This window comes from Spermophilus citellus (assembly GCF_964194105.1).
Source record: "Spermophilus citellus genome assembly, chromosome: 5".
NCBI classification, from domain to species: domain Eukaryota; kingdom Metazoa; phylum Chordata; class Mammalia; order Rodentia; family Sciuridae; genus Spermophilus; species Spermophilus citellus.
In genome coordinates, this window is record NC_138186.1 from 52,809,870 (window position 1) to 52,833,491 (window position 23,622).

At 37.6% G+C, this 23,622-nt stretch overlaps 1 protein-coding gene across 2 annotated transcripts in view; it reads right to left on the minus strand.

Moving 5' to 3' along the window:
- Window positions 1-23,003, minus strand: part of STK38 (serine/threonine kinase 38) — a 48,501-nt gene extending 25,498 nt beyond the window's left edge. The window contains exons 1-4 of one of the 2 annotated variants that reach the window (XM_081296512.1): window positions 22,719-23,003; window positions 16,722-16,854; window positions 3,262-3,313; window positions 1,635-1,757 (exon numbers count right to left, since the gene is read on the minus strand). In XM_081296512.1, coding sequence (XP_081152638.1) covers window positions 1,635-1,757; window positions 3,262-3,313; window positions 16,722-16,852 — 306 coding nt within the window. In that variant the 5' untranslated portion in view covers window positions 16,853-16,854; window positions 22,719-23,003. Of the gene's footprint in view, window positions 1-1,634; window positions 1,758-3,261; window positions 3,314-16,721; window positions 16,858-22,718 lie in introns of both variants that reach the window. The other variant, XM_081296511.1, reaches the window with a different exon arrangement.
- Window positions 23,004-23,622: the final 619 nt, after the last annotated feature.

A 23,622-nucleotide genomic window follows, 5' to 3' on the forward strand; every position in this document is an offset into this window, starting at 1 on the left:
AAACTTAACAGGAAAAATGTCTGGAAGTAAAATGTTAAAGTTTCATGCAGTTTTTTTTTTTCTCTTTTATATTTTCCAAGGTTTTAAAGAGAACAGATAATTTTATGATGAAAAGAAAATTAATAGTCTACAAACCAAAAGAAAAACTTATTGGCACATTACTGCATATCCTCCCCTTCTCTCCCAAAACAAAGTTCTCTGTCCCTTACTTCAAGTTTTTCCTGAGTCCCATGTCCCTTTCTCCCTGAGCAGAAAACCATTCTAAGATTTTTTTTTTCCCTCTCTCAAGGGGTCTCAAAAGTGATTCTGAATACTAAGGGATCAATTTTATGTTTCACTCGTGCCTTTGAAATATTACATGTCCCCTGAGTACTGGTTTTTAATAATATGCTACTCCTTCTATACAAAGCTAATTTAACTATTATATGAGCAAGTCACCCACTTAGGGTGTTTCCCATTAATAAGAATGTTCTTTCATGGGCTCAGTCAAACTCCTGCTACAGCTTGATCTGGTGATCAAGCAGAATTCATTTATAAGCATAGCTGGGCAAAGGGGCTAGGAATGTAGCTCAATGGTAAAGCACTTGCCTAACATGTGTGAGGCCCTGAGTCTAATCTCCAGAAGAAAGAAAGAAAGAAAGAAAGAAAGAAAGAAAGAAAGAAAGAAAGAAAGAAAGAAAGAGAGAGAGAGAGAGAGAGAGAGAAAGAAAGAAAGAGAGAGAGAAAGAGAGAGAGAAAGAGAGAGAGAAAGAGAGAGAGAAAGAGAGAAAGAGAGAGAGAGAGAGAGAGAGAGAGAGAGAGAGAAAGAGAGAAAGAGAGAGAGAGAGAGAGAGAGAAAGAGAGAGAGAAAGAAAGAGAGAAAGAAGAGAAAGAGAGAAAGAGAGAAGAGAGAAAGAGAGAAAGAGAAAGAAAGAAAGAAAGAAAGAAAGAAAAAAAGGAGTATCTGGGCCAGGGTCTGGGGACATAACTCAATGCTTGAATACCTGCCTAGCATGAAGCCCTGGGTTCAATCCCCAAGACTATTATGTAAAATTATTAAAAAAAAAAAAAAAAGGAGGTGGTCCAAAGTTGCAAATGCTTCTAGTTCTCCACCACTACCTATATAACTCCTTTCTGTAAATTCTCTATCTTAAGGCTATCTTTTAAGAGATATATGAATAAAGGGTGGAGATATATTACTAGTCTGCTCCTGGGAAGTAGAGTGGTACTGGGAAAAACAAAAGCCGTTAAAATCAGACTTAGGCCCAATTTCTGGTCCTGGTGTTCAACTGCTGTGACATTGAGTCTTTACATACCTCCTCAGGGTATTAACTTTAATCTATAAAAAGGGTTTTTGTCATGATTATAGGAGAAAAAACTGAGTAAATAACAAATTGATTTCCTTCTATCTTTCAAATCTCCCTCCTGATCAATATTTAAAATAGCAACATTATCTCTGGCAAAAAAAAAGAATAGAGATCGGGGTCAGTGAAGAAGGGATGAATGAGAGAAAGAGGCTAGACAGAGCAGGTAGGACATGGGCGTGCATGCCTGACCCACCAACCCCCACATATTTCATTTCAATAATGATATGTTAGAAACTTTGGAATTACTTTGGGGTTTTTGGTACTTTTCAAGCAGCTATAGTTTTTTACCTCACCAAATGCTCCTCTGCCTATGACTTTTAAGGACTCAAAATCTTCCAATCCAAGTCTTGTTCTCTTCAAACGAAGAAACTCTGTCTCCTTCCGAGCATGTGCTGATCTCCTGAGTCTTTTCTAGTGTTTAAGAAAGAAGAGGAAAAATAAGGAGTTGAAATTATGAAACTTTACAACTAAGTCATATGTGTGTCTTGCTCTGCTTGAGAACAGGGCCACACCAGACTGGACAATCTCACATGACAGTACAATAAAAGGATCCTTAAGAGACCATTTGTCCTTTCCCTGGCCTTCAGACACAAGAAGCAAGCCACATTGACTAGATGGCTGCCTCCTCTGAAAGCTCTGACTAATCTACTCCAGCAATGACTATTCTAACATTTCTAATGGAGGAGAATAAACAATGCTTTCTTTTAACCTCTTTTATATATAATAAAAGTTATGTTTTTCTATTTTTCTCTGGATTTTTGTTGCTATTGTTTATTTTGTTTTGTGATAGTTGTTGTTTTGCAGTTCTGAGGATGGAACCTGGGGAGCACTTTACCCAAGTACCTTCCCTGCCCTTTTTAGTTTTAAGACAGGGTCTCACAACTAAGTCACACTGAGGCTGGCCTTCAACTTTCTTTTTTTTTTTTTTTTTAAAGAGAGAGGGAGAGAGAGAGAGAATTTTTTTTTTTAAAGAGAGAATGAGAGAGAGGGGGACAGAGAGAGAGAGAGAGAGAATTTTAATATTTATTTATTTTTTTCTTAGTTCTCGGCGGACACAACATCTTTGTTTGTATGTGGTGCTGAGGATCGAACCCGGGCCGCACGCACGCCAGGCGAGCGCGCTACCACTTGAGCCACATCCCCAGCCCCAAGAGAGAGAATTTTTTAATATTTATTTTTTTAGTTTTCGGCAGACACAACATCTTTCTTTGTATGTGGTGCTGAGGATCGAACCTGGGCCGCACGCGTGCCAGGCGAGCGCGCTACCGCTTGAGCCACATCCCCAGCCCCTGGCCTTCAACTTTCAATCCCGCCTCAGCCTCCTGAGTTGCTCAGATTATAAGCATGAGCCACTGTGCCCAGCTCCTCTGGGTTTGCATAAATGCTACATATGGTTTATTGTGTGCTTGAATTTTCTATTAGTGTTACAAATATTGCATATTTTTCACAACCATCTTGGGTTCTGTGATTTGTTTCTATTTTTGAAGGCATTCCCACTGCCATTGAGTTACTCTGCATAGTCCTTTAATAACTGTATTTTCTCCTACCGAATTTGTAGGCAATGGGCAGAGGGCTAATTTGAGATAGGTAATTTGCCTCATTTCCATGGAGTCTTTTCACTAAACTCATAATAATGCTGTATCTTGCTAAATTTTAATTTGATCTCATTGACTTCATCCTTTTTCTTGGAATTCTAATCTAGGCACAAGGGTGCCTAAAGAAGTCTTCCTTTCCAGGGTACCTAATAATTAACTTCTCCCTCTTCAAGAATACCCAAATCCAGAAGCATGCCAATCCTCAAGTTCCTTTGTAACTCAGCCCAAACCCTTCCTCCCCAGGCACCAAGGCTAACTTGAGCAATATGAGACAACTTTCCATGCTGGATTTCAAGGAAGATTTTTCCAGTATTAATTACCTCTTCATCTTTTAGGCCTTCCTCTTCCATCACTTTTTCTAACTTCTTTTGTCTAAAACAAACAATAATAACAACAAAAGATATATAAAACAATATTTGAATGATTTTCTGGAAATTCTATACAAAATAAGAAATAAAAAGGGTCACACTCAGAAGCGCATGCCTTTAATTCCAGTGACTTGGGAGACTAAGGCATAAAGATTCAAAATTCAAGGACAGCCTCAACAACTTAACAACACCCCATCTCAAAAATAAAAATAAAAAGGGCTAAGTATGCACATCAATGTTTATAGCAGCACAATTCACAATAGCTAAACTGTGGAGCCAACCTAGATGTCCTTCAGTGGATGAATGGATAAAAAAATGTGGCATTTATACACAATGGAATATTACTCAGCAATAAAAAATAAGATCATGGCATTTGCAGGGAAATGGATGGCATTAAAGAAGATTATGCTAAGTGAAGTTAGCCAATCCCCAAAAAACAAATGTCGAATGTCTTCTCTGATATAAGGGGGGTGAATCAAAATGGGGTTGGGAGGGAGAGCAAGGGAGGAAGATTACCTCTAGATAGGGAATAGGGGTGGGAGGAAAAGGGAGGGAGAAGGGGAATAGCATGGATGGTGGAAGGAGACCCTCACTGTTATACAAAATACATGTATGAACATGTGAATTTGGTGTCAACATACCTTATATACAATCAGAGACATGATAAATTGTGGTATAAAGGTGTATTAAAAATTGTAATGAAAAGAAATAATAATAAAAAAGGAATAAATATATAGCTTGTGAGTAAAGCACTCCTGGGTTCAATCCCTAGTACCAATAAACAAATAAATATAAGGAAATATAGTTCAATAGTAAAATGCCCCTGGGTTGATTTAAAAAAAAAAACTGTATAATGTGTTAATGCAATAGAGAATCTTGTTTTGAAACCAAATGTTCTTTTTTTCTTTCTCAGTTATTTCCTCCTTACCAAACCACAAAACAGCTGGTATTTGATAACTTCTTGTATCAGAGTGCTTCTTGCTCTCTCTGTGACTGAAATCTACTTCCTTTATTTCACACCTTCTTCCCCCTTCCTGCCATGAGTGAAGAGTAATAAATAACAAAGGTAGGGCTGGAGTTGTAGCTCAGTGGTAGAGCACTTGCCTAGCATGTGTGAGGCACTGGGTTTGATTCTTGGCCCCACATGTAAATAAATAAAATAAAGGTCCATCAACAACTAGAAAAAAATATTTTAAAAAATAATAATAGGGCTGGGGAATATAGCTCAGTTGATAGAGTGCTTGCCTTGCGTGCATAAGGCCCTGGGTTCAATCCTCAGCACCACAAATAAATAAATAAATAAATAAATAACAAAGTTAAAGGCAGAATTTAAAGATGAGGAGGGAGGGCTAATCCAAAAAGGTGACTGACACCACTATCAAAACTTTAGATTCCAAATTTTTGGAGTACTAAATAATGGGGGTGGGGAGGTAGTGCAAGAGATTGAACTCAGGGCCTCCTTCACACCCCTAGCCTCATGGGAGAATTTTGTTTTTCTTTGTGGTACTAAGGATTGAACCCAGGGCTTTGTGCACACTACATAAGCAGTTTACCACTAAGCTACATTCTGAGCCCTCAAGAATATTTTTGATCTATAGTTTCACAGTGATTTGATAAAACGTAAAAAACACATGCAAAACTTCCTTACAACCAATTCTATAGATCCAATCTTCATTTATTCAACATGATTTTTTAAAAAAAGTTCAAGGGCTGGAATCTCTCCTCACCACTTATCAGCAATCCAGATAAAAAGGCAATATGAGGTGGGGACGAATAAAAGTCTAGAGTAGGTGAAGCAGAGCATGTAGCCAAGTGTGGCTGACGCACACAGCACTTCCAATGCCACATCAATGTTGGCTCTTACTCTGAAGACAACTAAGAGCTAACAGGTTGTATGTAAAATGTGATAAGATTTCTATCTTATAATACTAACTGGCAGTAATGAAGATCTGATGGACCGGCAGGCAGGAACTGCAAGTGACTGAGAAAGACCTAAGGCTAACTAATTCAAATACACATTGAAGTTCTGGTACTAGGGCTGGAAAACTAGAATGAAGTGAAGGAATTTATTATAAAGATCAACTGCAGTAGGAATCACAGAAAAAGTCTTAAAAATTTCTTGTCTGGGAGATAATGATGCCCCTGACCAAAATAGGAAACAGAAGAATATAGAAAGAAAATGATTCTAATTTTGGCCAAAGACAACTTATTATAATAATTCTATTTAGTTAAAATGAATATTTTGTTAAAATTCATTTTACAAATCTACAAGATCAAACAATGAGTAAGAATTTTTCACCAAACTCTCAAGAGAGATCTACTCTGATTCTGATGGAAAAAAAAGATCCCAGTACATGGCTCCCCCCTCAGTCTCACCACTCTCTTCACACAGTTCCCAGAATATTTTGGGATATGAATCTCTGTGTGCATGTGTATTTGAGGGAAAAGGCTATACTTCTAATAATTTCAGGAGTATAAATTAATTCCATTTCTGTGGTTAGATTAGATAGTTAAAATAAGGAAAAGTAAGACACAAAGCTTTGAGGCTGGGCTTGGGGCTCAGTAGTAGAGTGCTCACCTAACACATGCAAGGCACTGAGTTCGATCCTCAGCACCACATAAAAAACAATAAAATAAAGTTTAAAAAAAAAAAGACACAAAGCTTAAATAGTAACTCAATATGGTCAGTTCTTTTTGTGCCTGGAGTACCAAACACCATCATACCTCATAACTATATTTTTGTTGAAAGACCAACCATACCAGACTGATCCATAAGTCTAGTGCATTATCCACTATGTCACAGAACAGATTCCTTCTGACTATATTTAAAATCTAAATACAAACTTGGAGGTTTTCCACAATCTTACCTCCCTCAAGTGTAATTAAGTTGATTTCAATAGAACGCCTGCCTGGGAATAAAATATCAGAATTCCCTCCTTGAACACAATGAGATTATTCCATTAGAGAAAGTATCCAGGAAAAAAAAAAAAAAGTATCATGACAATGATTTATTGGTTCCTGCGCCACAAAGACCCTGACAACATAAAAAATAGCAAGCATAATCTAAAAGAAGGCTTAAAAATGGCATCTTCTGGCTGGGATACAGCTCAGTTGGTAGAGTACTTGCCTCGCATGTATAAGGCCCCCAGTGTAATCCCCAGCACCACAAAAAAAAAAAAAAAAAAAAAGCATTTTCTGTGGGATGATACTAAGGAACTATTATTAACTTGGTTAGATTCATGATTACGCAAAACAATGACCATATTTTTTGAAGATATACATTGGAAATAAATGATATTTGAATGATATTTAGAATTTACTTTAAAACACAATTAGAAAGGTAGGCATGGTGGCACACACCTGTAATCTCAGTGGCTCTGGAGGCTGAAGCAGGAGGATCTCGAGTTCAAAGCCAGCCTCAGTAAAAGCAAGGTGATAAGCAATTCAGTGAGACCCTGTCTCTAAATAACATATAAAACAGAGCTGGGGATGGGGCTCAGTGATTAGGTGCCGATGAGTTCAATCCCCAGTACCCCCCCAAAAAAAAAACAAAACCAACAAACAAAACAATTAGAAAGAGCCAGGTGCAGTGGCACATGCCTCCCAGTGACTTGGGAGACTGAGGCAGGAAAATCGTAAATTCAAAACTAGCCTCAGCAATTTACAAAGCCTTAAGCAACTTAGAAAGACCCCATCTCAAAATAAAAAATAAAAAGGGCTGGGGATGAGGGGCTGGGGTTGTGGCTCAGTGGTAGAGTGCCTGCCTAGCACAGGTGAGGTCCTGGGTTCAATCCACAGCACCACATAAAAATAAATAAATAAATAAATAAATAAAGATATTGTGTCCAACTACAATTAAAAAATAAATATTAAAAAGGGGGGTGGGGTGGGGGGCTGGGGGTGAGGCTCTGTGGTTAAGTACCCCTGGGTTCAATCCCTGGTACCAAAACAAAAGATAAACAAGCGAAAAAGCACAATTAGCAAGAAAAACTGAGATAATGGACATAAATATAGCAACGTATTAATAATTATTGAACCTGAGGGATGAATATATTGCCAAGACGCTAACTGTATTATTCTGTGTTTGTTTTAAATTGTTCATAAAGAAAAATAAAAGTAGGACCCTCTAAAGTAGGTCCTCCTACAGGATTGCTCACGGTGGCAGCACTGGCTAGCTACCACTCCGGCCTTTGGTGGAGACACTCTGCTACTCATCTAAAACATTCCAAATCAGAATCTTGGAAGAGACCCCAGGTCACTTTCACAGGGAGAGTCACATCCAACCTCACCCTAGCAATGCCTTTTATGTGCCCCATTTATTTGCATGTGTGCTCATTTCCCATATGAGATAGTTAGGTTATTTGAAGGGCAGGACCACATTTGAATCCTTGATTTCCACATGAATAGTGCTTTGTACAATCTACTTTTTTAACCATATATTTCTAATTTTTATTTTGTCACTGATTTACTGGGAGTTGAACACAGAAGGACTCTACCACTGACAGTTCCAGCTCTTTTTATTTTAAGATGGGGTCTCACTAAATTGCCCAGGCTGGCCTCAAATTTGCCATCCTTCCTGCCTCATCTTCTCAAGTTGCTGGAATTACAGAAATGCACCACTGCAACCAAGGTTTTGTCTTTAAATAAAGATCGGAATGTGTCAAAATGTGTGGACACATTCCTGACTACTACTTATAATGAGCTCCCTTTTCTAAAACTAATGTATTCTAATTTCTATTTATAAACACTTGAAACTAATCATACAGATTTTTAATTTTTTAGTTGTAGATGGACAGCTTGCCTTTATTTTATATGTTTAACTTTATGTGGTGTTAAGGATCGAACCCAGTGCCTCACACATGCTAGGCATGCGCTCTGACACTGAGGCACAAGCCCAGCCCAATCATACATTTTTTTTTAATATTTATTTTTTAGTTATAGGTGGACACAATATCTTTATCTTTTTTTAATGTGGTGCTGAGGATTGAACTCAGTGCCTCTCCCATGCTAGGCAAGCACTCTACCTAAGCCACAACCCCAGTCCCCAATCTATATAGATTTTTAAAATCTCAACAGGTTACAGAACTTCAACTCTATACTCTGGTACTACTGATATCTCATCTGAATGATATTTGATTAATGAAAACCACCTGAAGGTCTGGATTTGAGATTGGGGATGCAGCTCAGTGAAAGGGTACTTGCCTAACATATATGAGGCCCTGTTACAATCCCCAGCATCACAAATCATCATCATCATCATCATCATCATCATCATCATCATCTGGATTTACCCATCTTTGGGGCTTAAATAAAACTGACACTGGGCCACTAATATTAATCACATTTCTATTCAGTATCAGATCATCCCAAACACAGGCATAGTTAAGAAAATTTGAATGAGAATATCTTTTTTCTTTACTTTATCAGAGCTAAGGACTAAACACAGAGCCTGGTGTATGCTAGGCAGGCACTCTATCACTGAGCTACATCCCCAACCCCTGAGCAAGAATATCTAAGAGAAGTTATAGACTATGCAGGTTCTCAGAGAGTAAACTGCATAAAAGTCTTTATTTGATTGAGGGGTTGGGGAGGCATACCATTATTCTCTGTTAAGTTAGGTTTATATTTCTGTGATTTTTAAATTAATCCACCAAAATAGTCTTCATGAAGAAAAGAAACAATCCAGGATATTTTGTCAGAAGAAATGCCTATTTCCTCAGTTTCAATCACAGACTGCTATGTATTATATCTGTCCTTATTTTTCATGAAAAACTTGGCAATTATCAATATCTATTTGGCACACAGGATCACATACCAACAAGAATAGAAGAGTTGCTGTTCCCCGAGAAGATGACAACAGAGGCTACTGTAAAAGGCAGAACACAAGCTGAGGAAGCAGAGCTGATCTTGCACTACTGAATGCTTACAGTGTACCAGTGGCACTACCAGGCCATCGAGCAGCCTTCCTCAGCACTGCATGAAGAACACTACATTCAGGGAGTTAAATTTGTCATAGTGTTTCTGTAAAACTGCTCTAAGTTCTCATATTTTACTTGTATACAGGAAATGATTCCAAATGAATTTTATTCTTTCTTCTATCTTTAGACTTTGCACATCTCCCCCATGCAAAAGTTCTTTATTTAAAATATAACCTAGTGCTCTCCTAATATGGAACAGTGCAAAAGTTACATATATGTCAAATATTACAGAGTTCTAAAAAGTACCCAGATAAGGCACAAGAAAATTTGTATTACAGCCTCATCTTAAAATATACCACCCCAATTGTGTAAGTTATGTTCAAAAGTGTGAATTTCTGAAAACAGGATTGTTAAATGTGTAAAGGTCAGGTTAACTGAAATATTTCAATAAAATACGCTTTCTTTGGGGGGATAATTTATTTGACAGAGGAAATTCTAACTCTCAAAAATGTGTCCAGATTACTACATGATGAAATGTTTAAACACTGCCTTTTTAAGACATCAATTCTAATTGTTTTAAAATAGTATCAGAGGTCTCTTTTAAAAAGTTATGGACATTATTATTTTTAAGTTAAATCTGAGAACTTAAATTATCAAAAGTATAATTATTAATCTGCCCATGTAACATTTTGTGCACATATTTAAAAATCTAAGCAGAAATCTTTATAAAACTGTGGATAATGGCTGGTGGTGTAGCTCAGTGCTAAGGTGCTTCTGAGGCCCTGTGTTCCCCAGCACAGCCAAAAATGAAACAAGAGTTTGGATGATGGATAATACCCATTGTTGCTAAAGGGACTTTCTTCAGTAAGTTTTGACTTTGCTTACAGCCATGTATATTAAAAGCTGAACTACAGTTAATATGAGTGCCTGCCTCATATGCACAAGGCCCTGGGTTCAATACCCAGCACCACCAAAAAAAAAAAAAAAAAAAAGATGAACTAGTCTGACTTAGACATGCATACTCTTTGATGGAAAACATTAAAATATTCAATGTATTCTTAAAAAAGGAGATGGGTAAGTGGGTTTGTCTTAGTGTTCTCAGATTATAAAGATGGCACTTTGAGTACATATAAACGTATTTGCAAACCTTTTTTAATACAGATTATGAGTTCCACTTTATTTAAATATTCATAGAATCATGTAAATTTTATGTCCAGCTGAACAAATAGTGAATGCTTACCATATTCAAGACTTCCTTTTCACTAGGAATGATCACACAGTGTGTCTTCTGTTTGTAGTATGTCAACTTCTTATAATATAAATCTTATTCTATTATAATTTATCATTGAATACTGTAACCCAGTTAATTTTGCATTCAATTTTTAAAAAATGAACATATAATTTGAGTCCAATTTATTGGAAATACAATTCTGCCAAAACTATTTAAATATTTTTTAGAAGTGCCTAAACCAATACTAATTTCAAACCCTCATTATGTATTAGCCTCATTATATATTATGTCTAACAAGGTTCTGTATTTCACTATAACATCAAAAAGCTTGAAAACTCATTTCTGACAGTATAACTTTGGTTTACTTACTACTGAGATAACTTTTGCTAATAGCTATTGTTGCTATTTTTTAATATTCTATCAATAAACCCAAAATTTATTAAACTGTATAAATTAACACAAATCCAACTCATATTCAAAAAGGAGTGTACAAAATGAAAAGATCTACAAGGAGCATTAATTTTTTAAAGACTCAAAATATTGGTGACTGGGGATATATCTCAGTGGAAAACCTTACCTAGCACGTACCAGTCCCTGAGTTCAATCCCTAGCAGCGTCAAGAAAGAAAGGAAGGCGGGAAGGAAGGAAGCAAGCAAGCATCTATTGCTTTTTTTAAAATAAAAAATGTTTTTTCTAAATGAAAAAATGTGATTTAATAATTACAAATTATCACATTTTCTAATTCTTTAAATGTCTAACATTCTTTTCTTATCATCTCCCTCTTTCTCTCTCTTTCTCTCCTTTTTTTTTTTTAACTAGGAATTAAATTTCCTAGTACTAGGAATTAAACTCAGGGGTGCTCTACCACTGAGCTACATCCCCAACTTTTGTTATTTTGAATTTTGAGACAAGGTCTTGCTAATTTGCCCAAGCTGGCCTCAAACTTGGAATCCTCATGCCGCAGCCTCCCAAACAGCTGGGAGTACGCCAAGTTCAGCACCATCCTTTTGATTAATTTTGTCTTTAAAAAAAAAAAAAAGGCAAAACCACCAAAGCTTTTGACCAGTCTTTTCATCTTAGGACTCCCAAAAAGAAAAAAAATCACTGACGACTGCCCATTTGGGGGTATATTCTTAGGATAAATTACAATATAACATTTATTAATAATGTAAAAAAACAAAATATCACCTTGCTCCTGGGGAATGAGATGTATATCAAGATAAACCATAGTTAAAGTAGAGCCAATAGGATTAAAAACCAGCTGATTAAAATAAAATAAAACAGTAACTAAATCAGATTTCATAAGCATTTGCGTTATAATTATGATCCCTGAAACTCTGGTTTCAAGAGTGTTATATTTGACAGTAACTATCTCCAACAATTTTCACACACCTGAAGATATACTGTGACAATTTATCTTTCAATAAATGTCTATGTGGGGCTGGGGATGTGGCTCAAGCGGTAGCGCGCTCGCCTGGCATGCGTGCGGCCCGGGTTCGATCCTCAGCACCACATACCAACAAAGATGTTGTGTCCGCCGAGAACTAAAAAATAAATTCTCTCTCTCTCTCTCTCTCTCTCTCTCTCTCTCTCTCTCTCTCTCTCTCTCTCCCTCCCCCCCCTCACTCTCTCTTAAAAAAAAAATCTTAAAAAAAAATGTCTATGTAATTCTCCATATTAATAGAATAAAGGTTCTGAGTACAGTGGTGCATGCCTGTAATCCCAACAACTCAAGAGGCCATTTGAGGCCAGCCTTACAATTTAGTGAGACCCTGTGGCAAAAGAAAAAAATTAAATCTTTTATAGTTATGTTCAAAAGAATCCTAATAATATATAACTAAAAAGAACAAATAAAGGCTGGGGTTGGGGCACAGTGGTAAGTGCTTGCCTGACATGTGTGAGGCACTGAGCTCGACCCTCAGCACCACATAAAAACAAATAAATGAAATAAAGGTTAAAAAAATAAAAAAATTTAAATATCTTATTTAAAATGTTTAAGGGGGAAAAAAAAAGAAAGGCCAGGCATGGTAGTGCACACCTGTGCACCAGCAACCTGGGAGGCTGAGGCAGGAGGATCACAAGTTCAAAGGCAGCCTCAGCAACTTACTGAGGCCTCAAGCAATTTAGCAAGACCCTATCTCAAAGTAAAAAAGGGGTATATTCTTAGGATAAGTTACAATATAACATTGTTATAGACCTAAAAAAATGGAAATATATACCATGTCCATGTTCAATATTGTTAACATGTCAATCCTCCCCAAATTGATCTACAGATTCTATATTATTTTTACCACTGGGATGTGACCCAGTGGTAAAAAGCCCCTGGGTTCAATCTCTGGTACCAAAAAAAAAAATGGGGGGGAATTTTTTTTTAAAGAGCTAGAGATGTAGATCAGTGATAAAGTACCCCTGAACTCCTGAGTTCAATCCCCAGTACCATAATAATACTAATAATAATACAAAATAAAATTAAATTTAAATTTAAAAAGGAGAAAAACAGTATGATCATTTCAAAGATACAGAAACGACATTTGACAAAATATAACACTCACTCATGATAAAAACTCACAGCCAAATAAAAACAAGGAAACTTCCTCAACTTATAAAGAACATCTCTGAAAAATCTACAATTAACATAACTAACAGTAAAATAGTGTGTTACCTCTTAAACTAGTAGTAGAACAAAGGTGTTCACTCCCACCATTTCTATTAAAAAATGGTTGCTCTAGAAGTGCCAGTCAGTACCATAAAGCAAGAAAAAGTAAATACAGTGGGGGAAAAAACAATAAAACTTCTACATTTGAATATGACATGATTGTTTACACAGAAAATCCTAAGGAATCTTTAAAAAACAAAAATAAAACTAGAATAAGTAAGTTAGAAACTTGCAGGATACAAGGTCAATATAAAAAAACATTGTATTTCTATGTACTAGCAAATTTTCTGGACAAAGAAAATTTCAAATATTTATGTACAATAGAATAAAAAGTACTAAGAGGGCTGGGGTTGTAGCTCAGTGGTAGAGTGCTTGCTTGGCACACATGAGGCACTGGGTTCTATTCTCAACACCACATAAAAATAAATAAAGATGGGGCTGGGGATGTGGCTCAAGCGGTATCGCCTTGCCTGGCATGCGTGCAGCCTGGGTTCAATCCTCAGCACCACATACAAACACAAAGATGTTGTGTCCACCAAAAACTAAAAAATAAATATTAAAATAAGTAAATAAATAAATAAATAAAGATATTGTGTCCATCCATGACTAAAAATATTTTTTAAAAAAAGAAATGCTAGGGGCTGGGATTGTGGATCAGCGGTAGAGCACTCGCCTAGCATGTGTGAGGTTCAATCCTCAGCACCCCAAAAAATAAATCAATAAAATAAAAATTTAAAAAAAATGCTAGCAATAGGTGAATATGATCTACACATGAAAATTATAAAACACTGCTGAGAAAAATTAAGGGAGACCTAAAAAATGGAAATATATACCATGTCCTTGTTCAATATTGTTAACATGTCAATCCTCCCCAAATTGATCTATAGATTCTATATTACTCCAATCACAATTCCATTAGGCTTTTCTGTAGAAACTGACAAACTGATTCTAAAATTAACATGGAAATGTGAAGAGCCTACAATGTCCAAAGAAATCTCAGAAAAAAAGAGAAACATAAAAAGTAGGAGGACTACCTTACTTCAAAACTTACTACAAAGCTACAGTAATCAAAATGGTGTGATACTGGTATAGAGAGCCCAAGAAAGAGATTCACCTTTATATACGGTCATTTGATTTTCAAGAAAAGTGCTAAAGCAGTTTAAGAGGAAAAAATTTTTTCAACAAACATGCTAAAATAACGGGATACCCATTAGGAAAAAAAGTTAAATCTCAACTCTACACACAATTATTTAAGATGGATTATAGAACTAAATGAAAAAGCTAAATCTAAAAATGTTCAGAAGAAAACAGAACATTTTTATTACTTGGACACAGGCAAAGGTTTCTTAAGGGATCACAGGAAACAATTACCATAAAAGAAAAAAATGCCATATTTTATTTCATCAAAATTTTAAATGACAGGGCTGGGGTTATGGCTCAGCGGAAGAGCGTTCGCCTAACAAGTGCGAGGCCCTGGGTTGGATCCTCAGCACCACATAAAAATAAATTAATTAATTAAAGATATTGTATCCAACTACATTTAAAAAATAAATTAATTAATTTTAAAAAATGTTTTAAATGACAGTCAGGCATGATGGTACATGCCTATAATCCCAGCAACTCAGAAGGCTGAGGCGGAAGGTTAGCCTCACTAAATTGCTAAGGCTGGCATTGAACTTCAATCTTCTGCCTCAGCCACCTGAGTTTTGACGGGATTACAGGCATGTGCCACCACACCTGGCAATTTTTTTAAGTGGTAAAAAAAAATAAAAATAAAAATCAACAAACACTTCACTTCACATAGGAAGATATCCAAATGATCAAAAAAAAAACATAAAATAAACATCATTAATCATCAGAGAAATGCAAATTAAAATCACAGTGAAAGCCAGAGTGGTGGCTCATGCCTGTAAATCCCAGCAACTTTGGAGGTTGAGGCAGAAGGATCACAAATCCAAGGCCAGTCTCAGCAACTTAGTGAGATCTGGTCTCAAAGTGAAAAATAAAAAGAGATGGAGATAAGGCTGGGGTTGTGGCTCAGTGGTACAGCACTTGCCTGGTATGTGTGAGGCACTGCATTCAATTCTCAGCACTGAATATAAACAAATAAATAAAATAAAGGTCCATCAACAACTTAAAAAAATTATTAAAAAAAAAAAAAAGGTGGGATGCAGCTCAGTAGTAGAGTGCCCTTGGGTTCCATCCCCAGTTACACATACACACACAAAAAAAATTATGCTGAATGAAAGATATATGAGTTCATTTACATATCCATTTGCATAATCACAACAGTGGCTGCCCAAGGAGCAAAAGGCATGAAATAACTTTCTAGGAGGATGGTAATGTTCTGTATCTTGGTAAGGATTTTAAGTTTCACAGGTGTATGCATTTGTAAAACCTTATCACATGGTACCCTTCGACTTATGCCTTTCACTGCATTCACCCCCAAATATATACATATAAATATTAAACTCTAGTTAATGTTATACAAGCAGAAATATTCAGAACTAAAAAATATTGATGTTTGCAACATACTTTTTTTTTTTTTTTTAAAGAGAGAGGAGAGGGGGAGAGAGAGAGAGAAAGAGAGAATTTATTTATTTTTTATTTTAGTTCTCGGCGGACACAACATCTTTCTTTGTATGTGGTGCTGAGGATCGAACCCGGACCACACGCATGTCAGGCGAGCGCGCTACCGCTTGAGCCACATCCCCAGCCCCTGCAACATAGTTTGAAGTATGGATAATGAATAGAGAGAGGGATGGAAAGAAAGACAGATATGTGATAAAGCAAATATAATAAATGATAATCATGGACTCTAGTTGATTGATACAAATACATGTATTCATCATACAATTCTTTCAACCTTTCTGTACTTCTGAATAAAGTACAGAATACTAATATAATAATTTATAATAAAACATTGCAGAAAAAAAAATTTATATTTATTTTTTAGTTGTAGTTGGACACAATACCTTTATTATGTTGCTGAGGATTGAACCCAGGGCCTTGCACATGCTAGGCGAGTGCTCTACTGCTGAGCCACAACCCCAGCCCCCAGAAAATATTTTTAATTATGAATTACCACATGGATAGCGTACACCAGATTAGTCAACAATAACTGAAACTATTACCACTAACTAGGTGATTACTATGATGGGTATTCAAAACAACCCCACAGCAATCCTACAAGACAGGCAGAATTATTCCCATTTCTTGATGGGGAAACTGACATATAGAAAGACTAAGGAACTAGTTTCAACAGCAGATAGCTACTAAATGATATAGATTCAGGACTCTTAACTGGGGTTTGACTCCAAGAGGCTGTTCTATCCATCATATCACACTACCATAACAATGAACTCCAATGATCTGGCCTAATTATTTTTTCTTTATAATGCAATAGAATATTATGTAATTGAAATGTAGAAATAAGTGGGTTAATGGCAAATTTGGAAATCCTTTGCACTGTCATTCCATTATAGTGAGAGAGGCTATAAAACGGCTGTGCTAATCTGGTCTCCTTTCAACAATATCAAGTGTGTTTTATGATATTAGACATGAATGCAACAACCATGATACAATTTTTTCAAACAGAATTCTTTACCTCATTTCTCGTTCTTCATGTTGAGCGATAAGGTTGCTATAAAAATTCTCCAATGTCACTTTGGTCATTGTCACCCTTTCCTTTGTATGATTACTCATGGAAGAGCAAGGTGTTGAGCCTGTCATTGCCATGGCTTCTAGAAACAAAAAAGAGGTTTTACTTTTAGAGTTAGAATCCACTCTCCTACCTCACTGGTAAAAATGTAAATTGGCATAAGTTTTCTTTTTTTTTTTAAAGAGAGAGAGAGAGAGAGAGAGAGAGAATTTTTTTTTTAATATTTATTTCTTAGTTCTCGGCAGACACAACATCTCTGTTGGTATGTGGTGCTGAGGATCGAACCCGGGCCGCACACATGCCAGACGAGCGAGCTACCGCCTGAGCCACATTCCCAGCCCTGGCATAAGTTTTCAAGAGGACAAGCAGATAACATGTAAAAAGTCAAACAGAATTTTTTAAAATATTTTTTAGTTGTAGATGGACACAATATCTTTGTTTTAATTTATTTATTTTTTTTAATTTGATGCTGAGAATCGAACCCAGGGCCTCACGCAATGCCAGGTAAGCGCGCTCTACCACTGAGCTACAATCCCAGCCCCAAACAGAATATTTGATGAAAATAAATATATATTAAGGTTCTGTGACTGAAAAACTCCATCTTTAGGGTATAAGGACTAGAGAAACGACCACACAGGCTCTTGAGGGGACATACACAGGATGTGCTTTACAGAAAGGATGTTCATTATGCCATCATTTGTGTTAAGAGAGGTTGGAAGCAATTCAGTAAGGAAATAATTAAATAAAATGCAATGAATGCATACTAAGAAATACCATGCAACACAGAAGCAACTCTACTTGTACTTACAAGCCACATGAACATATCTTTACAACACAGTATTACATTTTCAGAAAGAAAAAGAAGATACCAATACGACATACATAAATTAAGTACATACAGTAAACCAGGTGTGGTGGTGCACTCCTGTAATGCCAGTGATTCTCTCAGGAGGCTGAGGCAGGAGGGTGGAAAGGTCAAGGCTAAACGGGAAACCTAGTGAGACTCTGTCCCAAAATAAAATAAAAAGGGCTGGGGGGTATTGCTAAGTGGTAACAGGCCTGAGTTTAATCCCAAGGACCACAAAAGAAAAAAGACGTAAAATATATTTGTAATACTCTGTAATATTGCTTCATTTATAGATCTTTTTTTTTTTTTTTTTTTAATTTTTTTACTATTTATTTTTTTTTTAGTTTTCGGCAGACAACGTCTTTGTTTGTATGTGGTGCTGAGGATCGAACCCAGGCCGCACGCATGCCAGGCGAGCGCGCTACCGCTTGAGCCATATCCCCAGCCCCATTTATAGATCTTTAACTTATAAATTCAAATAATCAACAAATATTTATCAAATACCTTAAGGCTATGTCAGAACACATATATATGTACAAATAATCATTTTAATCACAGATTTTTTTTTTAAAGAGAGTGAGAGAGGGGGGAGAGAGAGAGAGAGAGAGAGAGAGAATTTTTAATATTTATTTTTTAGTTCTCGGCGGACACAACATCTTTGTTGGTATGTGGTGCTAAGGATCGAACCCGGGCCGCACGCATGTCAGGCGAGCGCGCTACCGCTTGAGCCACATCCCCAGCCCACACAGATTTTGTTTTACTGTAGAAATTGGAAATCTTGAAGAAATTAAAATAGATCCATAAAGATTCACAAGTAATGGGGTTCAATGCAGCATTACAATGACAAAGAAAAACCAGAAATAATGTGAATATATAACAGAACTGGAAGTATGAAAAAGCCTAAAATGAAATAATAAGACAATTAAAATATATTCTTGGGCTGAGATTGTGGCTCAGCGGTAGAGTGCTTGCCTAGCATGAGCAGGACCCAGGTTCGATTCTCAGCAACACATAAAAATAAAGGCATTGTGTTGTGTCCATCTACACCTAAAACATAAATATTAAAAAAAAAGAGTTTAAAAAAAAAAATATATATATATTCTATTTTGTGGTACAAGGGATTAAATTCTAAATTAAATCCCCAGCCTTTTTTTTTCCCCTTAAATCTTATTTGAGACAGGGTTTCTCTAAGTTTCGAAGGTTGGCCTTGAATGTCCATCCTCCTGCCTCAGTCTCTCCTATAGCTGGGAGTAGAAGCATGAGCCACTGAGGACTCAAGGTTTTGCCTCTTAATACTTAGCAGATTTTTAAATTGTTTCATGGATTAAATTAAAGCATATAAGGATTATGCAAACACTTGCTATTACTAAAAAAAAAAAAAAAAAGGCTTAACATTAGCAGTATTTAAACAAGATACTAAGGTGAAAATCATGTTTTAAAAAATCCCACCAGTCACAGTGACACATGCCTGCCAAGCAGCTTGGAAGACTGATACAAGATGATCACAAGTTCAAGGTCAGCCTGAGTAACTTAACAAGACCCTCTCTCAAAAAAGTAAAAAATAAATAAAAGGGGCTGGGGGTTGTGGCTCATGGTAGAGTGCTCACCTAGCATGCACAAGGCCCTGGGTTCGATCCTCAGCACCACATAAATGTAAAGATACTGTGTCCACCTAAAACTTAAGAATAAATATTTTTTAAAATAAATAAATAAATAAAAGTGGGGGTGGGCTGGGAATGTAGCTCTTTTTTACTGGGATTCAACCTAGGGGTGCTTTACCACTGAATTATATCTCCCGCTGTTTTATTTTTATCTTGAGATAGGGTCTTGCTAAATTGCTGAGGCTGGCCTTGCACTTGTGATCCTCCTGCCGCAACCTCAGGAGTCACTGGGATTATGGGTGTGCACCACCACACCTGGCAGTGTCAAACATTGAGGTGCAAAAATGATCAGTAAGCCAGGCATGGTGACATGGCCCTGTAATTCCAGCAACTTGGGAAGCTGCATCAGGAAGATAGTCTCAGCAACTTTTTAAAACCCTCAGCAACTTAGCAAGACCTTGTCTCAAAATAAAAAATAAAAAGGACTAGGAGTACAGTGTAGAGTGCCCTGGGTTCAATTCCCAATACTTAAAAAAAAAAAAAAAAAAAAAAAAAAAAAAACAGTAATAACAAATTCAAGGCATTGCAGGGAGAGGGAGAATAAAGAAGAGAACAGAGACTGGATATGATCAAAGGAAGTTATTTGCATGTAAGAATATGCCACAATGAAACTCATTATTCTGAATAATTAAAATGCACTAATATTTTTAAAAGATATTATGTTCAGAGCTACTTTACTGTATTTTTAAAATGGGAAAGTTTCTACTAATACCAGAGCAAATTCAAATGCTTTTTGAGTATCAGTAGAGGAATTTTATAAAACCTCTGGTTTATGAAGCTTGGGTGTGGTTCCTTATTTGTCAGTCTGTGAACCCTCCACCCACAATGAAAACCACATGCACTCTACAGTTCGTTTGGAAAGAAAGTTAAAACCAGATCTAAAAACGAAGTCAAAAGCAAGAGAGAGCTGAGGACTATTCCTTGTTCAAAAATTTCTGGAGACGCTTTACATAAATGTAGTTACATTTTAACAACTGAAATTATTTCAAAAGGAAAATATGACAACCTGAGAGTATTTAAGTCTAAGACAAACAATGCAATTAATAAATGTGAAATGAGCATGTAAATGATTTTTCATTGTCAACAAAGCTAAAAAAACAAAGTATATTTACACTAATAAGTACATAAAAAATGGAAAAAAAAGTTTTTGTTTTGTTTTAATAGATTTTTTTACTTTATTTATTTATTTATTTATATGTGGTGTTTAGGATCGAACCCAGGACCTCACATATGCCAGACAAGTGCTCTACCCCTGAGCCACTACTCCAGCCCCAAAAAGTTTTGACTCATTTAAGTCACTGTTAGTATCCTAAACTTAAAAAGATCAACAGGAGTCAGGCTTGGTGACACAAGCTTGCAAACCCAGCAACTCTGGAGGCTGAAGCAGGATGACTGCAAATTTGAGGCCAACTTCAGCAATTTAGCAAGGCCCTGTCTCAAAAAACAAAAACAGCTGGGGATATAACTCAGTAGTAAAGCATCTCTGGGTTCACTTCCTAGGACCACACACGTTAAAAAAAAAAAAAAATGGGTCAACAGGATATTAAGTGTACTCAAAAATACTCATACATCAGGCCAACAAATTCTTTAGCATACATCCTCACATACAGTCACATTTCAATCTTCACATACAGTCTCTAATGTAAAGGTGAAAGTTGTTTCTTTTGATCTGCCTACAAATCTTCCTCTTCCTTCTCTTCTTCCACACATATAAGATTTAGCCTAATTCCAATAACTTGTAATCAAAAATTCAATTAATATTGCCCAATAGCGATTTATAGGTTGACTAGGCCAACCAAGCACTTTTTATATGAAGGGGCTTTACCTTGTGCTTTCCGTAAGTCGCATCTTCCTGCCCTAACCCACAAGCCACTGGACTCCTTGTCCTATGTATTCCATTTTCCTTCAACCCTGAAGAATTAGGGAGTAATAGGAAGGTGAGAAATCCTTCAGAGTTTTTAAAAATCTGTGAAAGCATGTGATCCTCAAAAAAGTCAGAAGCACTCAAAAGATGGTCAAATAAAAACCACAGTTTTATTCAAACTAGACAGTAGTTTGGCTGGCTGATTTTATAATGCTACTGATACTTCCATAAATAACCTTTCTTTCACCAATACTTTACTTCTTTGTGACTAACAATTCATTATCTCTCATTTGGATAATTCAACCTTGGGGCTAAGACTTCCTTAAGAGTCACATCTATGTCTGATCTATCCTGAACCTTAAGCCATTGGAAAGCAAACACTGTGTCCTATACTCGTTTTTGTTTTTTTTCTTACATTTTTTGTTGTTGTTGTTGTAGATGGACAGCATGCCTTTATTTTATTTTTTTTAATTTTTATATGGTGTTTAGGATCAAACCCAGTGCCTCACACACGCTAGGCAAGTGCTTTGCCACTGAGTTACAGCCCCAGCCCGCCTATACTTGTTTTAATATTCTTGTCCCATATCATACATAGTGCTGTGCACTTAATAAGCACCTTTAAAAACCATTAACTAGGAAAAATATTCATTTTTGATGTCCATTCCTAGGAGATGAGAGTATGTATGTATGATGGGGGAGGGTTGGGATAGAGCTGACTTTGTATGCAGAGTTGGAGGATGGAATTGTCCTCATAGGAAGGAGCTGCTACCTATGTTTGGGGTGCAGAGGGCAATCTGTTCTTGTGGTGGTGGTGGTTTTGTGTTTGGGGAACCATATGTACCAGTCAGCTAATTCACAGCTAAGTGAGCTGAAAGGAAGAGGCAGCATTAGGTCTACTTCACTACGACCTTCCTTTGTATGTTTTACAGAAAGATAAGTTCCCTGTCATGTCTTTTAGGTATCTCAGAGTGCAAAGGGAAATCTGGTCTATTAGCCATTATGCACATTTTCCAACACAGAATTTCCTCTAACTTCTTATTGACTTTTTTCCTTTCTTTCGGCTCTGTTCCTTTTCCACCTCTTCCTTAAATGCCTTGCCTACATTTTCGGTGATTTTAAAACTATCAGAAACCCAGTATCCTAAAACTAACCAAACCACTCTAAAGTAGGTTTCGACTTCTCTACCTGGAACAACGGTTCCCGGGTTCTTAAACCCCAGATAAAGGAAAAGGAGGTGAAAAATGGTGATGACCGAGATCCCAGGGGGAACTGATAGTTGGCAGCGAGCAGACAAAGCTGGCAACATAGAAAGGAGAGGCTGGCTCCCCGCCCCGACAGCACACAGAGAAAGAGAAAGGCCAGGGTGGGGAGCCTGAGACTGGAAACTGTGGAGAGGACCACAAGGAGTCTCCGGAGACTGACAGGAGGCTGAGGAGGGGGCCGAGGGGCTCAAAGGACAGGGCTAGAAAGGGGGCGCCAGAGGGAGGGGAGAGCCCAGAAGGAGTCGAGAAGAGGGCGAGATGAAGGGAAAGCCCGGGATGGCGCGGAGACGGCGACAGCCAGACACTCACCAGAGCCCGGGGAGGCAGGGCTGGCGGCGGACAGCCGCAAGCACCCGCCCGGCCAGCGGTCTAGACGCGCGAACCGGAGAAGCCTCAGTGGCAGCAGCCAGCCGGCCAGAAGAAGGGATGGGACTCTCGAGCGGCTCTGAGGTAGGCGCGGTGCAGCGGTTGCGGGAGAAGGACAACAGGAAGCGCCCCAATGCCGGAAAAGACGGCGGCACAGAGGGGCCAAGGCAACCGGTCCCCGGCCGCTGAAAGGGGCTGCCGCGGCGGCCCGGGACCGAAACTGCGCGTGCGCGAGTCGCTGGCCGCGAGGCGGGGTTGCCGAATTGCGCGTGTGCGGTTCCGCCCCACCCACCTTCACCCCTCAGCCCTTGCCAGGTTTCTCCCGCTTGCGAGGTTCTGGTGTGCGATTTGGGGCGGTCTCGGGGTGGGCTGGGCTGGGCTGCGTTGGGCTGGACTGGGGAAGTTCCCCTTGTTTTGTTTTGGATTTTTACTTTTTGTTTTGAAATAATTGTAGGCGCACAAGAAGTTACAAAATTAATACAGAGAAGTTCCGTATACCCAACACCCACCCAGCCTCTCTCAACATCTTACATAAGGTGCAGCATTATCAAATCCAGGAAATTGACATTGGCAAAATACAATTAACTGTATGACAAACATTACTCGGATTTAGCCAGTTTGGTATGTATTTCTGTGCGGGTGTGTGTGTGTGTGTAATTCTATGAATATAATCATCGTATAGTTTTCTCCACCCTCCTTGATTTCCTATCATGGTAGCAAGCAGTAAGTTGGCTGGAACTCTTCACCCCACCTACTCTTCCTTAAAGTAAAAGTTAACGTGCTCTACCTGGGATCAGGTGAGCTTCATAGGTTTAGGCTATGGCTGCTGGGAGAGTGGCCCACTGTG